Source organism: Macrotis lagotis, chromosome 1 (assembly GCF_037893015.1).
Source record: "Macrotis lagotis isolate mMagLag1 chromosome 1, bilby.v1.9.chrom.fasta, whole genome shotgun sequence".
NCBI lineage: Eukaryota > Metazoa > Chordata > Mammalia > Peramelemorphia > Peramelidae > Macrotis > Macrotis lagotis.
Genome location: NC_133658.1, coordinates 240,809,704 through 240,827,323, shown reverse-complemented (window position 1 = coordinate 240,827,323; position 17,620 = coordinate 240,809,704). Strand labels below are relative to the sequence as shown.

General features: G+C 37.8%; 1 protein-coding gene across 1 annotated transcript in view; it reads right to left on the bottom strand.

The window, feature by feature from the left end:
• The window catches only part of CIB4 (calcium and integrin binding family member 4), a 122,143-nt gene that overhangs the window by 1,834 nt on the left and 102,689 nt on the right, over nucleotides 1-17,620 (bottom strand). Inside the window, exons 5-7 of the mRNA XM_074209919.1 lie at nucleotides 12,130-12,239; nucleotides 10,024-10,112; nucleotides 4,646-4,840 (exon numbers count right to left, since the gene is read on the bottom strand). Coding sequence (XP_074066020.1) covers nucleotides 4,810-4,840; nucleotides 10,024-10,112; nucleotides 12,130-12,239 — 230 coding nt within the window. The 3' untranslated portion in view covers nucleotides 4,646-4,809. The remainder of the gene's footprint in view (nucleotides 1-4,645; nucleotides 4,841-10,023; nucleotides 10,113-12,129; nucleotides 12,240-17,620) is intronic.

The following is a 17,620-nucleotide window of genomic DNA, read 5'->3' as shown; positions in this document are numbered from 1 at the left end:
ATTCATCATATTCATAATTTCTTATGGGAGATTAACATTTAATTGCATTCATGTATCACAATTTGTTTAGCCACTCTCCATTCAATGGATATTTACTTTGTTTCCATTCCTTTGCTATCACAAAAATTGCTGTAGGCAAAAGTTCCTATAGGCGAAACTTTCTTATCAATGGCCTCCTTGAGTATAAAACTAGTCATAGAACCTCTGGGTCAAAAGGTATGTGCATTTTCATCACCTAATTTGTAAAATTTGAAATTACTGTCCAAAATAATTGATTCACAGTTTTTCTTCTGGATTTCCATTTGTTCTCTGTACTTTAAAGAAAAAATATATTTCATTGATCCCATTTAAAACAATGCACTTTACAACAATCTTATCCCAACCCCTTCAATACTTGACTACTTTTTTAATCTTTTAGTATTTTTGCCAATTTGTAGTATATGAATTGAGAATTCAGGGTTCTTAGGATCTGAATCATTATTGATGATTTGGAGCATTCTTTCATATAGTTATTAATTTATAATTTATAATTCTTTGAGAAATCTTCATTAATATCCTTTTATCACTGAGGAACAGCTTTAGCCATGTGTGTTTATATTAATATATGTATGTGTTTATCTATATATGTGTTTAGATGTATATATACTTACATTATGTAAATGTATGTATATATACATGTTAGTTGTTTATACAAAATCTTTATCAAAGAAAATTGATATAAAGATTTTTTCCCCATTTGACCACTTTCCTTCTTACTCTACATGCTTTAAATTTGTCTGTGCAGGTATTAAATTTCATGTTGTCAAAGATCTATTTTATCAAAAAGAATTTTTTTTATTCTAAAAGTATTGCATATGCAAAGTAAAACAAAAAAAGGAGGATTGTACATGAACCTGAATTTCTTATTATATATAGTTTGCCTTTTCATTTAAGAATTATAAAATATTAAAAATATAACTTTCAAAGTTGTTGTACTTGTCTGTAATCCTTTCTGCATTTCCATTTGTTCTCTATTTTAATGATTCCTTTTACTTCTTTTTTCTTTTTTTTTCCTCAATACTATCACTAGTCTCCTTTCCCTTTCTACTCCCAACTACTATTTTCCTATCATCCAAGATAAAAAAAAGAAAAAGAAAACCCTTGTAATAAATTTGCATGATTAAGTCACACAAATTCCAGTATTGATCATATCCAAAAATGTATATCTCTTTCTGATCTTGAATCTATCACCTCTTCATCAAGTAGGGTAGCATTCTCCATGGAATTATGATAGACTGATACATTGATCACAGTTCTTAAGTCTTTCAAAGTTGTTTTCTTTACAATTAGAGAGGTACAGTTGAGCAAATTATTTAATTCATTCCACTCTATTTAAAGTAAACGATGAGATACTAAGCCATTTGAAATTTATCAAATGAGAATACTTCTCTTTGAAACTAATCCTTTGGAGGGAAGAACCAAGATGGTGAAGAAAAGACAAGGGGCTCACTTGAACTCTCCCAAATTTCCTCCAAATAACTTCAACAGCTCAAAAAGAATTCTGGAGTGGCAAAACCCATAAAAGAATGGGGTCAAATTATTTTTCCATGACCATAGAAAGTTAGTAATGACAGGGAAGATCAAAACATAAACTCAGAAGAAGACAACAAATAAAATAAGAGAGATAGAGGAAAAATTGGGAAGGCAAATGAGTGATGCAAGAAAATAATGAAAAAATAGTCAGCAGAATGGTTTAAAAAAAGTTCACCAAAAAAATGAAGAAAATAATACCTTAAAAAAAGAATAGGCAAAATGGTAAAAGAAGTACAAAAACCCTCTGAAGGAAAAAACTCTTTAAAAAAGTAGAATTGGCTTAATGGAAAAGGGGGTATAAAAGCTCACTGAAGAAAATAATTACTTTTTTAAAAATTAGAATTGAGCATTAGTGAAAATTAATGACTCCATGAGATAGCAAGAAACAATAAAACAATCAAAAGAATGAAAAAATAGGAAAAAAAGTTATTGGAAAAATAACCTACCTGGAAAATAGATTGAGGAGAGATAATTTAAGAATTATTGGACATATATATGTATATATAAAATACTAAAGAGCCTTGACATCAAATTTCAAGAAATTATCAAGGAAAATTTCCCTGATATTCTAGAAACAGAGGAACAAGTAGAAATTTAAGGAATCCATCAATCCCCTACTGAAGGACAAATGAAAAACTCCTAGGAATAGTCAAATTCCAGAGCTCCCATATTAAGGAGAGCAAATTATAAGCAGTAAGAAAGAAACAATTCAAATATCTTGGTGCCACAAACAGAATTATCCAAGATTTAGTGGCAAACACTAGGAAGCCCTAGGGGAATATATTATTTTCCCTCTGAGTACTTGGCCTTGTCAGTGGCAAGTAGGAATTGAAAAAGTAGTCCCAAATGCTACACAATGATGTTGCTACTATGTAAACTCTGTTTCTGATTCTGCTGATTTTATCAGTGCATACAATTTTTTCCAAGATTACATGGAAATAGTCCCTTCTGTCATTTATTCTGGGACAATAATAATTCTTCACATTTACGTAGCATAATTTTTCAGTCATTCTCAAGCTGATAGATACTCCTAATTTCTTCTCTGTAGGGCATAGACTTAGTAGTGGCATCACTGGATCAAATGGCATGCATAGTTTAATCATTTTGGAACTATGGTTCAAAAATTGCCTTTCATAATGACTAAAACAATTCACAACACCACCAAAAATGCTTTAATACTCATTTCTCAATTTTCAACTTTCCTCCCCATTCAGAAAGCTATCTTTTCTAAAAAATAACAAATAAAAATAAAAAAGGCAGTTAAGAAAAATTAACCAATACAATTTAATGTGATAGTATTTGCAGTATTCTATACCCATAGTTCTCCAACTTTGCAAAGAGGAAAAGAAGTTCATTTCTCATCTAAAGACAAGCTTGGACAATTTAAAATTACATAGAGTTTAGCTTCCTGATTTCCTCATTTTATGGAGGAAAGAGTGCAGATCCAGTGAAGGGATGGAATTTTCCCTACCTTCCCTCTACTATGTACTTTTTGCTCATGGAAATTTTTAAAAAATTTATAGCAACGTAGTGACTATACTAGCATATCACCTCTTATTTTTTTCTTCTTCTTCTCTCCATTTCCCTTCTCTTCCCTCAACTTCTGCAGCTTCTTCTGCTTCCTAAGACAAGTTCTTCCTAACCAACATGGATATCTATACCTTGTTTTCTTGCCTTATCTAGATCTCTGATCTTTAAACTCACATTTTGCCCATTCAGAAGATCTTTACCCCCTTTCACTTGAGGTGCCTTGTAACCCTTAGCTTGTCAAGGTCAAAAGTTCCCTTATAAATACGAAGCACAAAATAGACACAAAGATTTCCTGTGCCTCCTGCCTCTACCCATGGAAGCTATCATGAAAACCCTTGCAAATCGAGAGAGAGAGAGAGAGAGAGAGAGAGAGAGAGAGAGAGAGAGAGAGACTTCTAGGTTCAAAAGTAGAAGTTATGAAAAACAGGAAGAACTTAGAGGAGTAATGTAGGGAAGGGGAAAAGGTAGCTGGCCTGTCCACTGATATCCCTACATATCCAAAATATCAACTACATCCCCATCCTTACACCTCCAAGAAACTCTTTCTGAACATTTCTACCTTACACTGTTTTTATTGTCTTAAATTTCAGGTGGAGTCTCATTTGAACTAACCAGCCTCTGTTGCTGGAAGGTAAATTAAACAAAATCTAATACTATTCCTTCATTTTATAGATGAGGCTCAAGGAGACTGTAATTGCCTAATCACATAGTTATCATTAGAAGCAGGTCCCCTGACTTCAAAGTTTGTGTTCTTTCCACTATATCTTCTCTCTCCACCCCTCCATCCCCAATAAAAGTACTGTGTATAAAACCCCTATGCTGACCGAATCCAAAGAGGCTCTACAAGTGAAGAGGTTTAAGGAGGGTTACAATATCCATGGGGAAAGGAAGTGATGGAATAGTAAGGTCCTGGACTGCAGTGAGGGGAGACTATACACAGTAGTGTACATAGTATTTTAAACCTCTTACCTCTCATCTGGACCATAAAGACAAGCTCTTCTTGGAAGGCCCTGTAGTTAACACTTCAAGAGACCAGTGTATGGTGGTAGTCACCTCAGTCTTTCAGCCCAAAGTTATTATGTCCTTCCACCATGTTCAAGAGTCAGAGATAATGAAGGGGAATGAGATGATAACATTTATAGAGAATGTTTTGTTACTTGATTTAGTCACCTGTTAACTGTGTCTTTTCATGTTTTAATTAGATATTTTTCCTATTGGATTGTCATATCTCCACATCAAGTCATCTATGACTTAAATTAATAGACTGAAACATCTTCTTGGACTTGGTTATACCTGAGAGATGCCACATACAATTAACATTTCTTCTTCTTCTTGAACATTCCACCAGGTCCTGACCATATCTTTTAAAATGGCCTCCCAAGCATTGGCAACCTTAGCACAGTCTGTAAACTTGATGGATAGCCAAGAGGGTTGTTACATGGAATTTAATTGAGTCTTCATTCAGTTCAATCTTTTTTTATAGTCTAACATGGTACATTGACTGGATTCAAGGAACATTGAGCCAGAAGGGTGAGAAAATTACCTGTTTGTGGCTTTATTCTCTTAGAAGAAACAGATATATACTTGTAACCATATCCCTCCCTTAGCTTCCAGAGATGAGGGAAGTCGACAGGATTCTAGAGATTTCCCATGTGGCAACCAAAAAGACCATTTGGTTAGGATGTTGTCAGCAAGGCAACTACACCATTAGAGGCCCCAGGAATGAATCCGAAAGGAACTGGAAAAAGAAGAGAACATTCAGGAGGTTCTGGATACTACAGGAAATTTTGTTTGGGGTTCAGATATAGTTATAGAATCTATGGCTTTGAATTCTCTCTGATCATTTCTCCCTGGAAACCCCAACTCCCTTTCTTAGGATTATAGTCAGCATTGATATGTTGTTGTTTGTCCTTCATTCTCAAAGAAGACCATGACATCAGGGAGGTGAGACCATGATATGTAGGTGAATTGGATTTAAGTGAGGGAGACCTGTGCAAAGTCTCAAGACTCACTTTTTCCTCTGGAGCCATCTGAGATCAGTGACCAGATATGAATCAGGATAACTGGAGATGGCCCTAGATGCAGTGGGAGACCTTGGCATTTTTAAGATAAAGTCTTTAACAGGTCTCAGTTGACTGAGGCAACATCCATTCAATGATTAAAGCTAGATAAGAAAAGAATGAGGAAAAAGATAGTCTCTTAGTTGTTTTTTGGTTTGTTTGGGTTTTTTTTTGGGGGGGGAGTTGCCAGGCAATGGGGTTAAGTGGCTTGCCCAAGGCCACACAGCTAGGTAATTATGTGTCTGAGGCTGGATTTGAACTCAGGTACTCCTGACTCCAGGGCCAGTGCTCATCCACTGCGACACCTAGCTGCCCCTCTTGTATTTAGTTTAAAAAAAAATCAATCTGGACAGGGGAAGACCCTCAGGGTTTCTGGGCAAAACAGAAACAGTTGCTATTTTACATTCACTCTGAGCCAGTCAGGGCCCAAATAATGACCAAGTAGATATTGGCCTGGGACCTATTGTTGGCCAATCAAAGAGAGCCAAAGTTATTTGGGACTGAAAATCTCCAAGATAACAGGTTTCTTTTCCTTCTTCCTTTCCCTCCCTTCCCTCCCCTTCCTTCCCCCTTCCCCCTCCCCTCCCTTTCCTCTTCCCTTCCCCTGCCCTTCCCCTTCCCTTCCCCCCTTCCTCTTCCTTTCCTTCCTTCTTCCCTCCCTCCTTCTGACTTTCCTTCCTTCCTTCCTTTTTTCTTCCTTCTTTTCTTTATCCCTCTTTCTTTCTTCCTTCCTTCTTTCCTTTTCTTTCTTTAAAGAAAGATGAATAATCATCTTTTAAAATATCTTCTCAAGGCAACCTTAGCACAGTCTTTCTTTCTTTCTCTCTTCTTCTGTCCACATAGGGTATCATACCCTTCCCTGTGGAGGCAGGCCTCAAAGGAGGCCCTAAATCACTCTGGCTCTCACTGATTGACCCATGAGGATCTTCCCCATCCAGATTGATTTTTTTTTTGGACTAGATTGAAGATGTCATTTATTTTATTTCCTAATGATGTTACTTCAGTCAAACTGAGACCTGTTAAAGACCTTAGCTCAAAAAGACCAAAGTCTCCCCCTGCATCCAGGGTCATCTCCAGTCATCCTGATTCATATATGGTTACTGGCTTTAGAAGAGAAAGTGACTTGGCACACATCCCCTCCCTCAAATCTAATTCACTTGCTTGTCATGGCAACACCTCCCTGATGTCATGGTCCATTTAAAGAACAAAGGACAAACAATAAGTCATCACTGATATAGATAACCCTCCTCCTCATTTTACAGATGAGGAAACAAATGAGACCCAGAAGGATAAAGTGATTTGCACATAGTCACAAGTTAATTAATAGTCATTCAGCATTTATTAAACACTTACTATACACCAGATCCTGTGCTAAGCACCAGGAATGCCAAGAAAGGCAATAACAGTCCTAGTCCTCAAGGAGTTTACATTCTAATGAAGAGAACTAAATAAAGAAGTATATACAAGAGGTTTCCAGAATATATGAAAGATGATGTTTTGTGAGAAAACATGTTAGCAGTTGGGGAACCCAGAAACTACTCTTATAGAAGATAAGATTTAAGCTGAGTCTTGAATATTAAGAGACAGAATTGAGAAGCAGGATTGTCCCAGGCAAAGAAAGTGACCTATATAAAGGTATATAGATGGGAGATGAAGTGTTATATTTCAGAAACAGCTATTAGACCATGATAGCTGAATCATAGAATGAGGAGGGAAAGGAAGGAAAAGAAGTAAGGAGATTGGAAAGGGAAGGAAGGTATTGGGTTATAAAAACCTTTAAATCCCAGAGGACTTTAATCAGAATCAGTGATCCTGCAAATAATAGGGAGTTTTTTAGTGAGGGAAGGGAGTAACATGGTCAGACCTATGCTTTGGGAAAATTACTTTGATAGCTGAATAAAGAATAGATCAGAGTGGAGAGAGACCTGAAGCAGAGAGCCCAATTAGAAAGCTACTGCAGTAGTCTAGATGAATGGTGGTGAGAAGCTGAACAAGGGTGGTATGTGAGGTGACAAAAGGGGATGCATATGAAAGATATTGTGAAAGTAGAAATGGTAAGATTTGCTGATGGATTGTGTGTGTGAAATAAGTGACAGAAGTTAAGGATGACACAGAGGTTTCAAGTCTGGGAAATTTGAAAGGATGGTAAAAGGAAGGTTCAGAAGAGAGGAAAGGCTTTGGTTATGTTGAATTTGAGATGTTAATGGGATATCCAATTCAAGATGTCCAGAGGGCAAAAGACAATGTGAAATTGTTCCTCAGGAGAGTGATTAGGGATATACATATATATATATATATATATATATATATATATATATATATATATATATATATATATATATGTTTGTGTGTGTGTGTGTGTGTGTGTGTGTGTATCCTGGAATCATCTGCATAAAGGTGATAATTAAATCCAAGGGAGCTGATGGGATCACTAAAGGAGAAAATATGGTGGGGAAAAATATAGTTCAGGATAAAACCTTGTGAAATAGATGAAGAACCATCAAAAGATATTGAAAAGAACATTTAAGAAGACAGAAGGGAACACACAAAAACTTAGAGAGGAGAGATTATCTAGGGGGAAGGTCATCAACAATATCAAATGCTATGGGACAAATTAAGAAGAATAAAAACTGAGAAAAGGCCCTTTGATTTGACAAGGGATCACTGGTTACTTTGGGAAGGGAAGTTTCAGTTGAATGAGGAGATCAGAAATCACATTGCACAGAGATTAGAATAAAGTAAGGTATAGGAAATGGAGGCACTTTGCATGGATGATTTTCTCAAGGAGTTTTGCTGAGATGGGAGAAGAATTATGGGACAAGAGCTTCCATGGATAGAAGGATCAAGTGAGGAATTTTTTTAAATAGTGGGGGAGACAGTAGTCAGGGAGAGATTGAAGAGAGGCAATCTAGTGGGTATGATAGTAGAGCAAACTTTGGGAGATGAAGGGATGATGGGATCAAAGGTGCATATAGGAAGGGGGAGTTCTCTTATCAAGGAGAAAGTCTACCTTTTCATCTAACATGGGAGTAAAGGAATAGGGAGTAGGCAAAAATGACTGAATGATGTGAAATGAGGAAGAAGGGAGAAGAGGGAGTTCTCAACAAATGGCTCCAGGTTTGTTTGTTTTTCTGTCAAGTATCAAGGCTCTCACCAGAGAGCATAGGGAAGTGAATGCTTGTGGGAGGCTTAAAGAAAGACAAGAAGGTTTGAAACAACTGCTGAGGAGAATAGTTAATAGCAGGACTACTATACTACTATTCAAACTCAGGTCCTTAGGCTCCACATCTACATAGGTTCTTTCTACTACAGTAGATTGCTAGTAGGACAAGTATAACTGGATCCCAGGATGCTTGAACAGAGAGGAACTTTTCAGATAAAGTCCAACCTTTCCCATTTTACAAATGAGGAATTCAAGATGCTAAAAGAAATTGGGTGATTTGCTCAGGATCACACAGAGCTAGAAAGCTGTTTTTTTCTCTTTCCAGGTTTGGTTAGGACCTAAAAACTCAGGAGCCAACAATGGTACAAGGGAAAGAGAGCTGGATATGGAATCAAAGGACTTGGGGTCAAATCATAACTCTTCTACTTATTTAGCTATGAGACCTTGGACAAGTCATTTAAATAATAAGGATCACAATTTGCCCTTCTGTAAAGGGGATTGAACTAGATAGCTCTGAATCTATAATCCAATAAATTCTAATTCCTTCCCTGATTCTATATTATAAATTCCATCTCCATAATCTCATAAGAGACCTGGATAGCTCCACTCTATTCTGGCCCACATCACCTCATGCCTTACTAATTTCATACTTTTCTAATTGGTCTCCCTGACCCAGATCTCTCCTCATCTAGTCCATTCTCCATTCAGCTACCAAAGTGATTTTCTTAAAACTCAGATCTGACCATTACCATGCCCTCCCCAATCAATAAACTCCATGATCTCCCTAGTATCTATAGATCAAATATAACATCGTTTGACTTTTAAAACTCTTCAAAACTGACTTCCTTCCTACATTTCTACTTGTCTTACATTTTACTTGCCTACATATTCCATGATGCAGTCACATTGAACTTCTTGTCGTTCCTTGAACATAATATTCCATGGTTATAATAACCATGGGACTTTTTCTGACTCCTTCTTTGCTTGGGATGTTGTCCCTTCTTACCTTTCAACTCCTATCTTCCTAGATTTCCTTCAAGACTCAATTCAAATTCTCCTTGCTTCAGGAGACCTTTCCTACTTCTTCCTACTTACTAGTACCTTCTCTCTGAGATTGCTTTCCAATTGTAGGGACAATTTTTTGCATATTATTTCTTCCATTAGAATGGGTGCTCCTTGACGGTAGAGGGTATATAATTATCTTTCTGTACCCACCCCTAGCACAAGTCCTATTGGATAGAGGTGAATGAGCTGTTCTCATGAGATGGTGGAGAGAGATAGCAATGAAGGGGAAGGACCTATTGGACAAGGATCAAATGAGAAGCTGGACAGATGCATTAACTGTGTTCCATGATCTCTGGAACAAGTGGAGTTCATCTTGAGGGGTCTAGTTTCCATTCTCCTCCAATCAGGGATTCATTATTTACTTATTCTTTTCTTTTGTATCTTTATAAGGTACCTAATTCAATAATTTGTTTGTTTTTTAATTCCTGGAAAAGAACTAGTCTTTGTGATATGGACAGAATCTATTGAACAATCTAAAGACTGGGAAATCAAAAGACTTTCTCTTGGTCAAAGGGAGACTAGAGATTCTTGACTTTCTACTTTGCAGCCTCTCCCTCCCTCCTCTTTTTTTCCCTTCCCTTTTCCATTTCCTCCTCCCCATTTTTATAGCTGCTACTGGGGGAAGTTTCTTACTTCATGAAATCTGGGGACTTGGACATGGCATGTTCAAACTCTGAGAAAGACAACATATGGTCATTGTCCAGGTCTGATTCTCCTAATATCTGCAATGGAGAAAGAAAAAGAGAGGAGTCTGAGAGATAGAACAAGCAGTAAGATAGAGAAGGAGAAAGGGAAAAAAAGGTATTTTTCTCATGACTTGGGTCATTTTTTCAGGAATTCCCCTGAGTCATCCAGTAAACCCTGTTTTAGAGAAAATGTCTGTTGGGTAACCCAAGATCTTGCCTGTACACCTTGGGTGTGAGTTTTGGCAACCACATACTATTTGCAATAGCTAAGCTGGGCTGTAGGCCCCAGGGAGCTTTACTGTGGTAGTCTCTAGAATGTGCAGAGTCATTTGGGACAAGAGAGGTGGGTTGAATTAGATTGAGTTTTTTAAAAGTAAGCAACTTTGAAAAGTAGTGAGCTCTCTATTTTTAAACCCTCTAAGGATTTAATGATGTCTGATTTTTGCAATGCCAGCGTTACCCTTCTCTGACTAGGAAGTACCCAGATAGTTTCATGGAGAAGACTCAGGACCAGGGCACAAATGTACTCTTTCCCCATGCATGTTTCTTTACATCAACTCTCCTCATGTCCCCAATACACAGACCCTGTCATGGAACAGGGTTTTGACACTGATGGGTGAGGAGCGGAATAAAACAGCTATAGAGTTGTAACTAGCAATTTCCACAAACTGGACAATAAACATAAGACAATAAAAACATTAATTCCAGGGAATGGGATGGGTGGGAGAGATAGGGGAACAGCAGCAGAAACTACAAGCTGTTTTAAAGATGGGAGAAAAGAAATGGGGCAGAAAAGTTCATTTACAGTAAAATCAAGTAGAGGGAACTCCATCTGATAGTAGATGATTAATCAATGCTACTTGATTGACTGGAAGCTTCCTATTTGAAAAAATATATATAGATATATAGATATAGATAGCTATATAGATATAGACACACACACATACACATACATACACACACACACACACACACACACACACACTTACTTGCTAACTAGGGGCTTAGTTCAGCTGTGCTGTTATTTTGTTCCTGAAGGAATATAAATGCTGCCAACATACTCTACATTTCAGTACCCTGAAGACAAGTCTAAGTTAACCTATTCTAGTTACAGCTTTGATATCTTTTCACAAAATTGACAAGAAAGATGATAAATTGGAGCCCAAGAGAAATGGAGTCATGGAACACTCAAGTCCAGTGTGACTGGGGTCTCCTACCTCTTAGGAAGAGGTACAATGTCTCTGAATCCAGTAGTGGTATTTTTAATCATTAAATGTTGGGCTACCAATTATGTATCAAAGGCCTGGCTAAGGCTTTTCTCAAGGTCCTGAATTACTCTAAAGGCAATTTAGCCCTAAAGGTAACAGTAAAAAGAGTTCTTTAGTCAGAGGCCCTAGGTCCAAATCCTACTCACAACCTGTGTGATCTTGGGCAAGTCATTAACTTCCTTGGATCTCAGTTTCCTTATTTGTAAAATGAAGGGTTGGGACTGTATGTCCAATGAAATCTCTTCTAGTTCTAGACTTATGATCCTATGATTTCTCTTTACCATTTCTCAGTATAGTCCAACTGAGAACCCTAAAACTACAAATAGCAAAGACTCACTATGTGGTCTTGAGTTCAAATTTGAAATATATACCACGACTCTTCAAAAAACTTCCCCCTGCCCCTTAAAAGAGGGAAGGGCACTGAATGAGAACAAGATGACCCTAGTGAATGTAGCTTATTTGGCTATGGTATCCAATTACTTAGACCAAGGCCACATGTTATATCCCTAGGAAAAGTCAGCCTATTTCATTCGGTTTTATGGGTATATACTGATTCCCAAATCTGAGTCTTCTCTTTTGCAAATACACGTCCTTGGCCATCATGAGATGTTTGGATGGCACAGAACAACCCCTCTCTACTGCCTTCTTAGCCCCTTATTTGAGGGACCAGGTCAGTGAAATTTACACTTGCCATATCTCTCCTGGACCTTGTGAGTCCCACCACTGGTGAAGGGAAGGTCAGATTTCTTCTTTCCTCCCTTGACCCCTTTTCATTAGATACATACATGTTGAGTTAGATTCTTTAGCAAATCATCACCCACATCAGTAGTGTTTAGCAATCGCTCGATGATGCATTGGAGGTCATCCTCATCAATGAAGCCATTCTCATTAATATCTGCTGGAAAGAGGCAATTCTTGAATATAATGAAGAAGTTGAAAGGGATGATTAGGGGAAGATCTTCTTTACTTCACACCATTAAAGTCAGCTAAGGTAGCTAGGTGATGCAGTGATTAGAGCTCCAGACCTGGACTTAGGGAGACTCAAATCTGGCTTCAGACACTCCCTGTGTGACCCTGGGCAAGTCACTAAACCCTTTTTGTTTCAGTTTCCTCATCTGTAAAATGAGCTGGAGAAGGAAATGACAAATCACTCCATTATCTTTGCCAAGAAAACCCCAAATGGAATCATGAAGAGTTAGACATGACTAAAAATCAACGGAGCAACAATAGCAACACCAGCTAGATAAATATAAAATAACTGATGGAGAGATACAAACATCTAGAGGGGAGTGTAATGGGAAGGGGCAACTGAGTTGAGTCTTCAAGGGAGCTGAGCATGCCAAAAGGTAAAGGTGAGGAAAATAAACATTTTGAGGCATGGGACCTGCACAAAGACACCAAGAATGTGGTAGAATATTATGTATAAGAAAAAGTAAATTGGCCAGTCTGCTTAGCACATATAGCATTTGGAGAGGATAATAAGTTTTGAATAATCTCCTCCCCCCAACACATTTTAAAACATTTTTATTTAAAGTTTTGAATTCCAAATTCTATTCTTCCCTCTCTATCCTCCTCACCTCCCCTCACACCATCCCCCTCACCCCCCTCAAAGATAGTAAGCAATTAGATATAGGTTATACATATGCAATTATGTAAAACATTTTCATATCATTCATTTTGTATAAGAAGACTCAAAAGAAGGAATGAGAGAAAGAAAGTGCTTCAGTTTGTATTTAATATCCATTATTTCTCTGGAGGCAGGAAGTATGCCTCATCATAAGTCTTTTGGGATTGACTTGGATCTTTGTATTGCTGAGAGGAGTTTAGTCATTGAATAAGCCTTAAAAAGAGACAGGCTGTAAAAGGCTTTAGAAAACAAATACAGGAGTTCATATTTTATCCTAGAGACAATAGGAAACCACTATAGATTCCTGAGTAAGGAAGAGATATGAACAAAAGCACTTGACTTAGAAAAAGCCAATTCTCTATGAAAGCGATGGTCTATTACTGACAATAAACTTTTCAACACCCCTATTATATGGAATACCCAGATTAAAAAAAAAACTATCAATGCAGATCAGTGCATACCCTACAACTTGGAGTCTTAGAGACTGGACAGAAACATTGAGGAGTTAAGTGACATGCCTAGGGGTATACTGCCAGTAGGTGTCAAATGTAGGACTTGAATCTCATCTCCTCTCTATTCCCCACTAGTCCTCCCATCCTCATTTCCTGATTCCTAGGTTAGTTCTCTACCCTTAACACATGCTCCCTCTCTTGTAGATTATACAAGGATTATTATGCAGATTTTTACAAAAGAGGAAATAGTGACCCATTCAAATGAAAGGATATACTCGGGGTCACATGGGACAAAGTGTCAGGGCTTAGATTTGAACCCAGGTCCCCAGCACTCTTTCCACTATGATATGTTGCAGAAGAGAAGAAAGAGAGAAAAGGACATTCATGAGGTGTTCATTCATATGATAGACACCAATCAAATGTTTTCTATTTCTGCTGAGACCAGACTATGAAGAAAAGCAAAAGGAAAGTATCAATTGTTTGTGAAATTGATAAAGAGGGACAATCCAGAACCAACAACAACCCAGGAGTTCCAGAAGAAGCATCAAATTCAGATGATGCCATGAAGCTAGGAAGCTCCCCAAGCTTTTCCCTAATCAACCTTATATGAAGCCTCTCTACAGACTTTAAAGTTATAAAATCCACAAAAAAAAGACTGAAACAAGTTCTCAAGATACTATGGAGGAACTTCAGTCAAAGTCTGCCTCATGGGGACAAAAGGGGAGTATAGCACAACAAAGACTGAAGAACTGGGAAACCAGTGGGAGGTTCTTAGCCACCACATTGCTGCTCAGCTCTGGGCTCAGCAAGCCAGTGATGCATAAGGCCAGCAATGAAGGTCCCAACCCCAGCTCAGAAGACAAAGTCTGAGCCCCTAGAATGCTGTTACAACAGGGTTGGGCTACTTTAACATGGGAACAAACTGCTGGCAAGTGAAGCATGGGCAACACAATAGGCAAGTGGTAAGTCAGGGACCAGACCCTGGCCCCCAGCATGAAAAGCTTAGAACTATTCTCCTTGAGCACCAGGAGCAGAGTTTAACCATCAGAATGAGTAGAAATAAAAAGAAAGAAAAGAAATAACCATATACAACTACCATTCTGAGAGGGTCGATGAAAACACCATCTCAGAAGAGAAAAACAGTGACAAAATGCCTATGAATGAAGCCTCCTGGGGTTTTTCAAATTATTCTCAACTCCAAAAAGAATTCTTGAAAGAGCTCAAAAAAGAATTTTAAAAAATCAAAGAAGAGAGTAAGAAGAAACATGGGGGGGGGGAGAAGGAATGAGAATCATGCAAGAGAATTGTTAAAAACTGACTGAAGAAAACTATCATTAAAAGGAAAATTGGTCATTAAAGAAAAAGAAATCAATTCCTTTAAAAGTAAAAATGGTGACTTCCAGCCAAGATGGCAGAGAGAAAGCAGGCATTGTGCTAAGCTCTCCTGGTTTCCCCTCAAAAATAACATGAAAGAAACCTCTTAATAGAAATCTGATTGACAAAACCCAGAAAGAGAATCCAGGAGAACACCTACCTCAAGGTCCGTCTTCTAGGATAATGGGTGAGGGGGGTGCAGAGAGAAGAGACTCTGCTGGGAAGACAGGACAGGGTGAGAGTCTGAGAGAAGGACTAGCCTGATCAGCCACAGAGGTGTTAGCTGTGCGACTGATGATCTGGAGCTTACCAGAAGAGTTGGAGGGCGAGTTCCAGCCTCTATCACCCCTTACTGGCTGGGTGAGTTATTACACTCAGTGAGCAAAGCCTCTAGCACCCCCTAACTGGCTGGCCCACTTGGAGTTACTAAATTCAGTGAGTAAAGCCTCTAGGGATCCCAACACCAAACCTCTGTGAACCAGCCCCTTCCCAAGCACAAGATCATAGGAAAATGAAGAAAGGCCAGCAAAAAGGGGGATTCATAGAAAAATTCCTAGAAGATAAAGACCCTAACTCAGAGAGACATAGAACCTCTGAGGAATATCATTTGGTCTCCAACACAGAAAGGCTTCCTTGTTGAAATCAGGAAGGAGTTTAAAAATCAATTAGAAAATTTGGGAAAAGAAACCCAAGAGAAGATTTACACCTTGCAACAAGAAAACAAATCCTAGGAAAATACAATTGGACAAATGTAAAATGAAAATAATTTCCTCAAAACCTCAAGTGGTCAAATGGAAAACTCTTTCAAAAATAGAATTGACCAATTGGAAAAGGAGTTGGAAAAAGTAAATGAAGAAAATTCTTCTCTAAAAAAAAAAGAATGGAGTCTGTGGAAACCAATGACTTTATGAGACAAAAAGAATTAAACAAAACAAAAAAAATTGAAAAATAGAAGAAAATATAAAATACCTCATCAATAAAACTACTGACCTTGAGAATAGATCAAGGAGAGATAATCTAAGAATTATTGGTCTTCCTGAAAACATTGAAGAGAAAAAAAAGCTTGGACTTAATATTAAAGGATTTAGTGATGGAAAACTGCCCTGATATCATGGAACCAGAGGGCAAAATAGTTATTGAAAGAATACATTGATCCCCTCCAGAAAGGGATTCCAAAATGAAAACACCAAGGAATATTGTAGCCAAATTCCAGAACTATCCGATAAAAGAGAAAATCCTGCAAGCAGCCAGAAAAAAAAACAATTTAGATACCAAGGAGCCACAGTAGGGATTACACAGGACCTGGCTGCACCACCATTAAGGTACTGAAGGGTCTGGAATGTGATATACCAAAAAGCAAGGGAGTCTGGAATGCAGCCAAGAATTTATTATCCAGACAAACAACCTTCTCTTCTAGGGCAAAAGATGGACATTTAATGAAGTAGGAGACTTCCCAACTTTTCCTGATGAAAAGACCAGAGCTTAATAGAAAATTTTGACTTCAAACAGGAGATTCAAGGGATACATGAAACAGTTTAAAAAAGGCAGGGAGGGGGGTTAAAAAAAAAAAGAAAAAATACTGCTGTCCAATAAGATGAAATTGGCTATATCCCTATTGGAGAGAAAGACTTTAATGACTCTCGAGAATTATAACTCTATTAGAGAGAATATATTTAGCCAGAAATTATGGATGCTCATGACTTATTCGTGAAACTGTTATCCAGTACAGACCTTGAGGTAGGTGTTCTTCTCCTAGCTTCTCTTTCTGGATTTTGTTGATCAGATTTCTATTAAGAAGCTTCTTTCATGCTATTTTTGAGGAGATGTCTGTCTTCCTATACCTGGGAGAAAGACACTAATAACTCTCAATAACTGTAATTCTATTAGAGAGAATATATTTAGCCAGAAGTGATGGACACTCATGACTTTTCTGTGACTCAAATAGAATGATTTAAAAACAATACCTACTTAAAAGGGGGACAGTAAAGAGATGAGAGGATGGAGGAGACTGAATAGGGTAAATCTCATTACAAAGGACATATTGCAATAGAGAGGAAGAAGGGAGGAGGTGAGAACTGCCTGAAACTTACTCTCATCAGATTTGGCTTAAAGTTAACATACATAAACTCAGTTAAGGTAAGAAACTTATCTTGCATTTCAAGTATTGAAAGGGGGAAAGGGGAGGGGAAAGGAAAAGGGGAATCAACAGAAGGAAGGGAAGATAGAAGGATCAAAGGAAAAGGGGGAAAAGGGGAGGAGGATTGTATATAGGAGGCCAAACACATTGAAGGTGGTGGTATTCAGAAGCAAAATACTGGGGAATATGGATAAGGGAAAAATACAAATAGAGGAAGATAACATGAAGGGAAATAAAAAGTTATTGTAATTTTGAATGTGAATGGGCTGAACTCTCCCTTAAAAAGGAAGTGAATAGCAAAGTGGATTAAAAAACAGAATTCTACAATATGCTGCTTACAAGAAACTCATTTGAAGCAGAGAGGTACATGTAGAGTAAGGGTAAAAGGTTAGAGAAAACTATATTTTGCTTCAACTGAAGTGAAAAAAGAAGGGGTAGCTATCCTTATCTCAGACAAATCAGGTGCAAAAATAGCTCTCATTAAAAGAGATAAGGAAGGGGGCTGGCTAGGTGGTGCAGTAGATAAAGCACCAGCCCTGGAGTCAGGAGTACCTGGGTTCAAATCCGGTCTCAGACACTTAATAACTACCTAGCCGTGTGGCCTTGGGCAAGCCACTTAACCCCATTGCCTTGCAAAAAAAAAACCTAAAAAAATAAAAATAAAAGAGATAAGGAAGGAAACTATA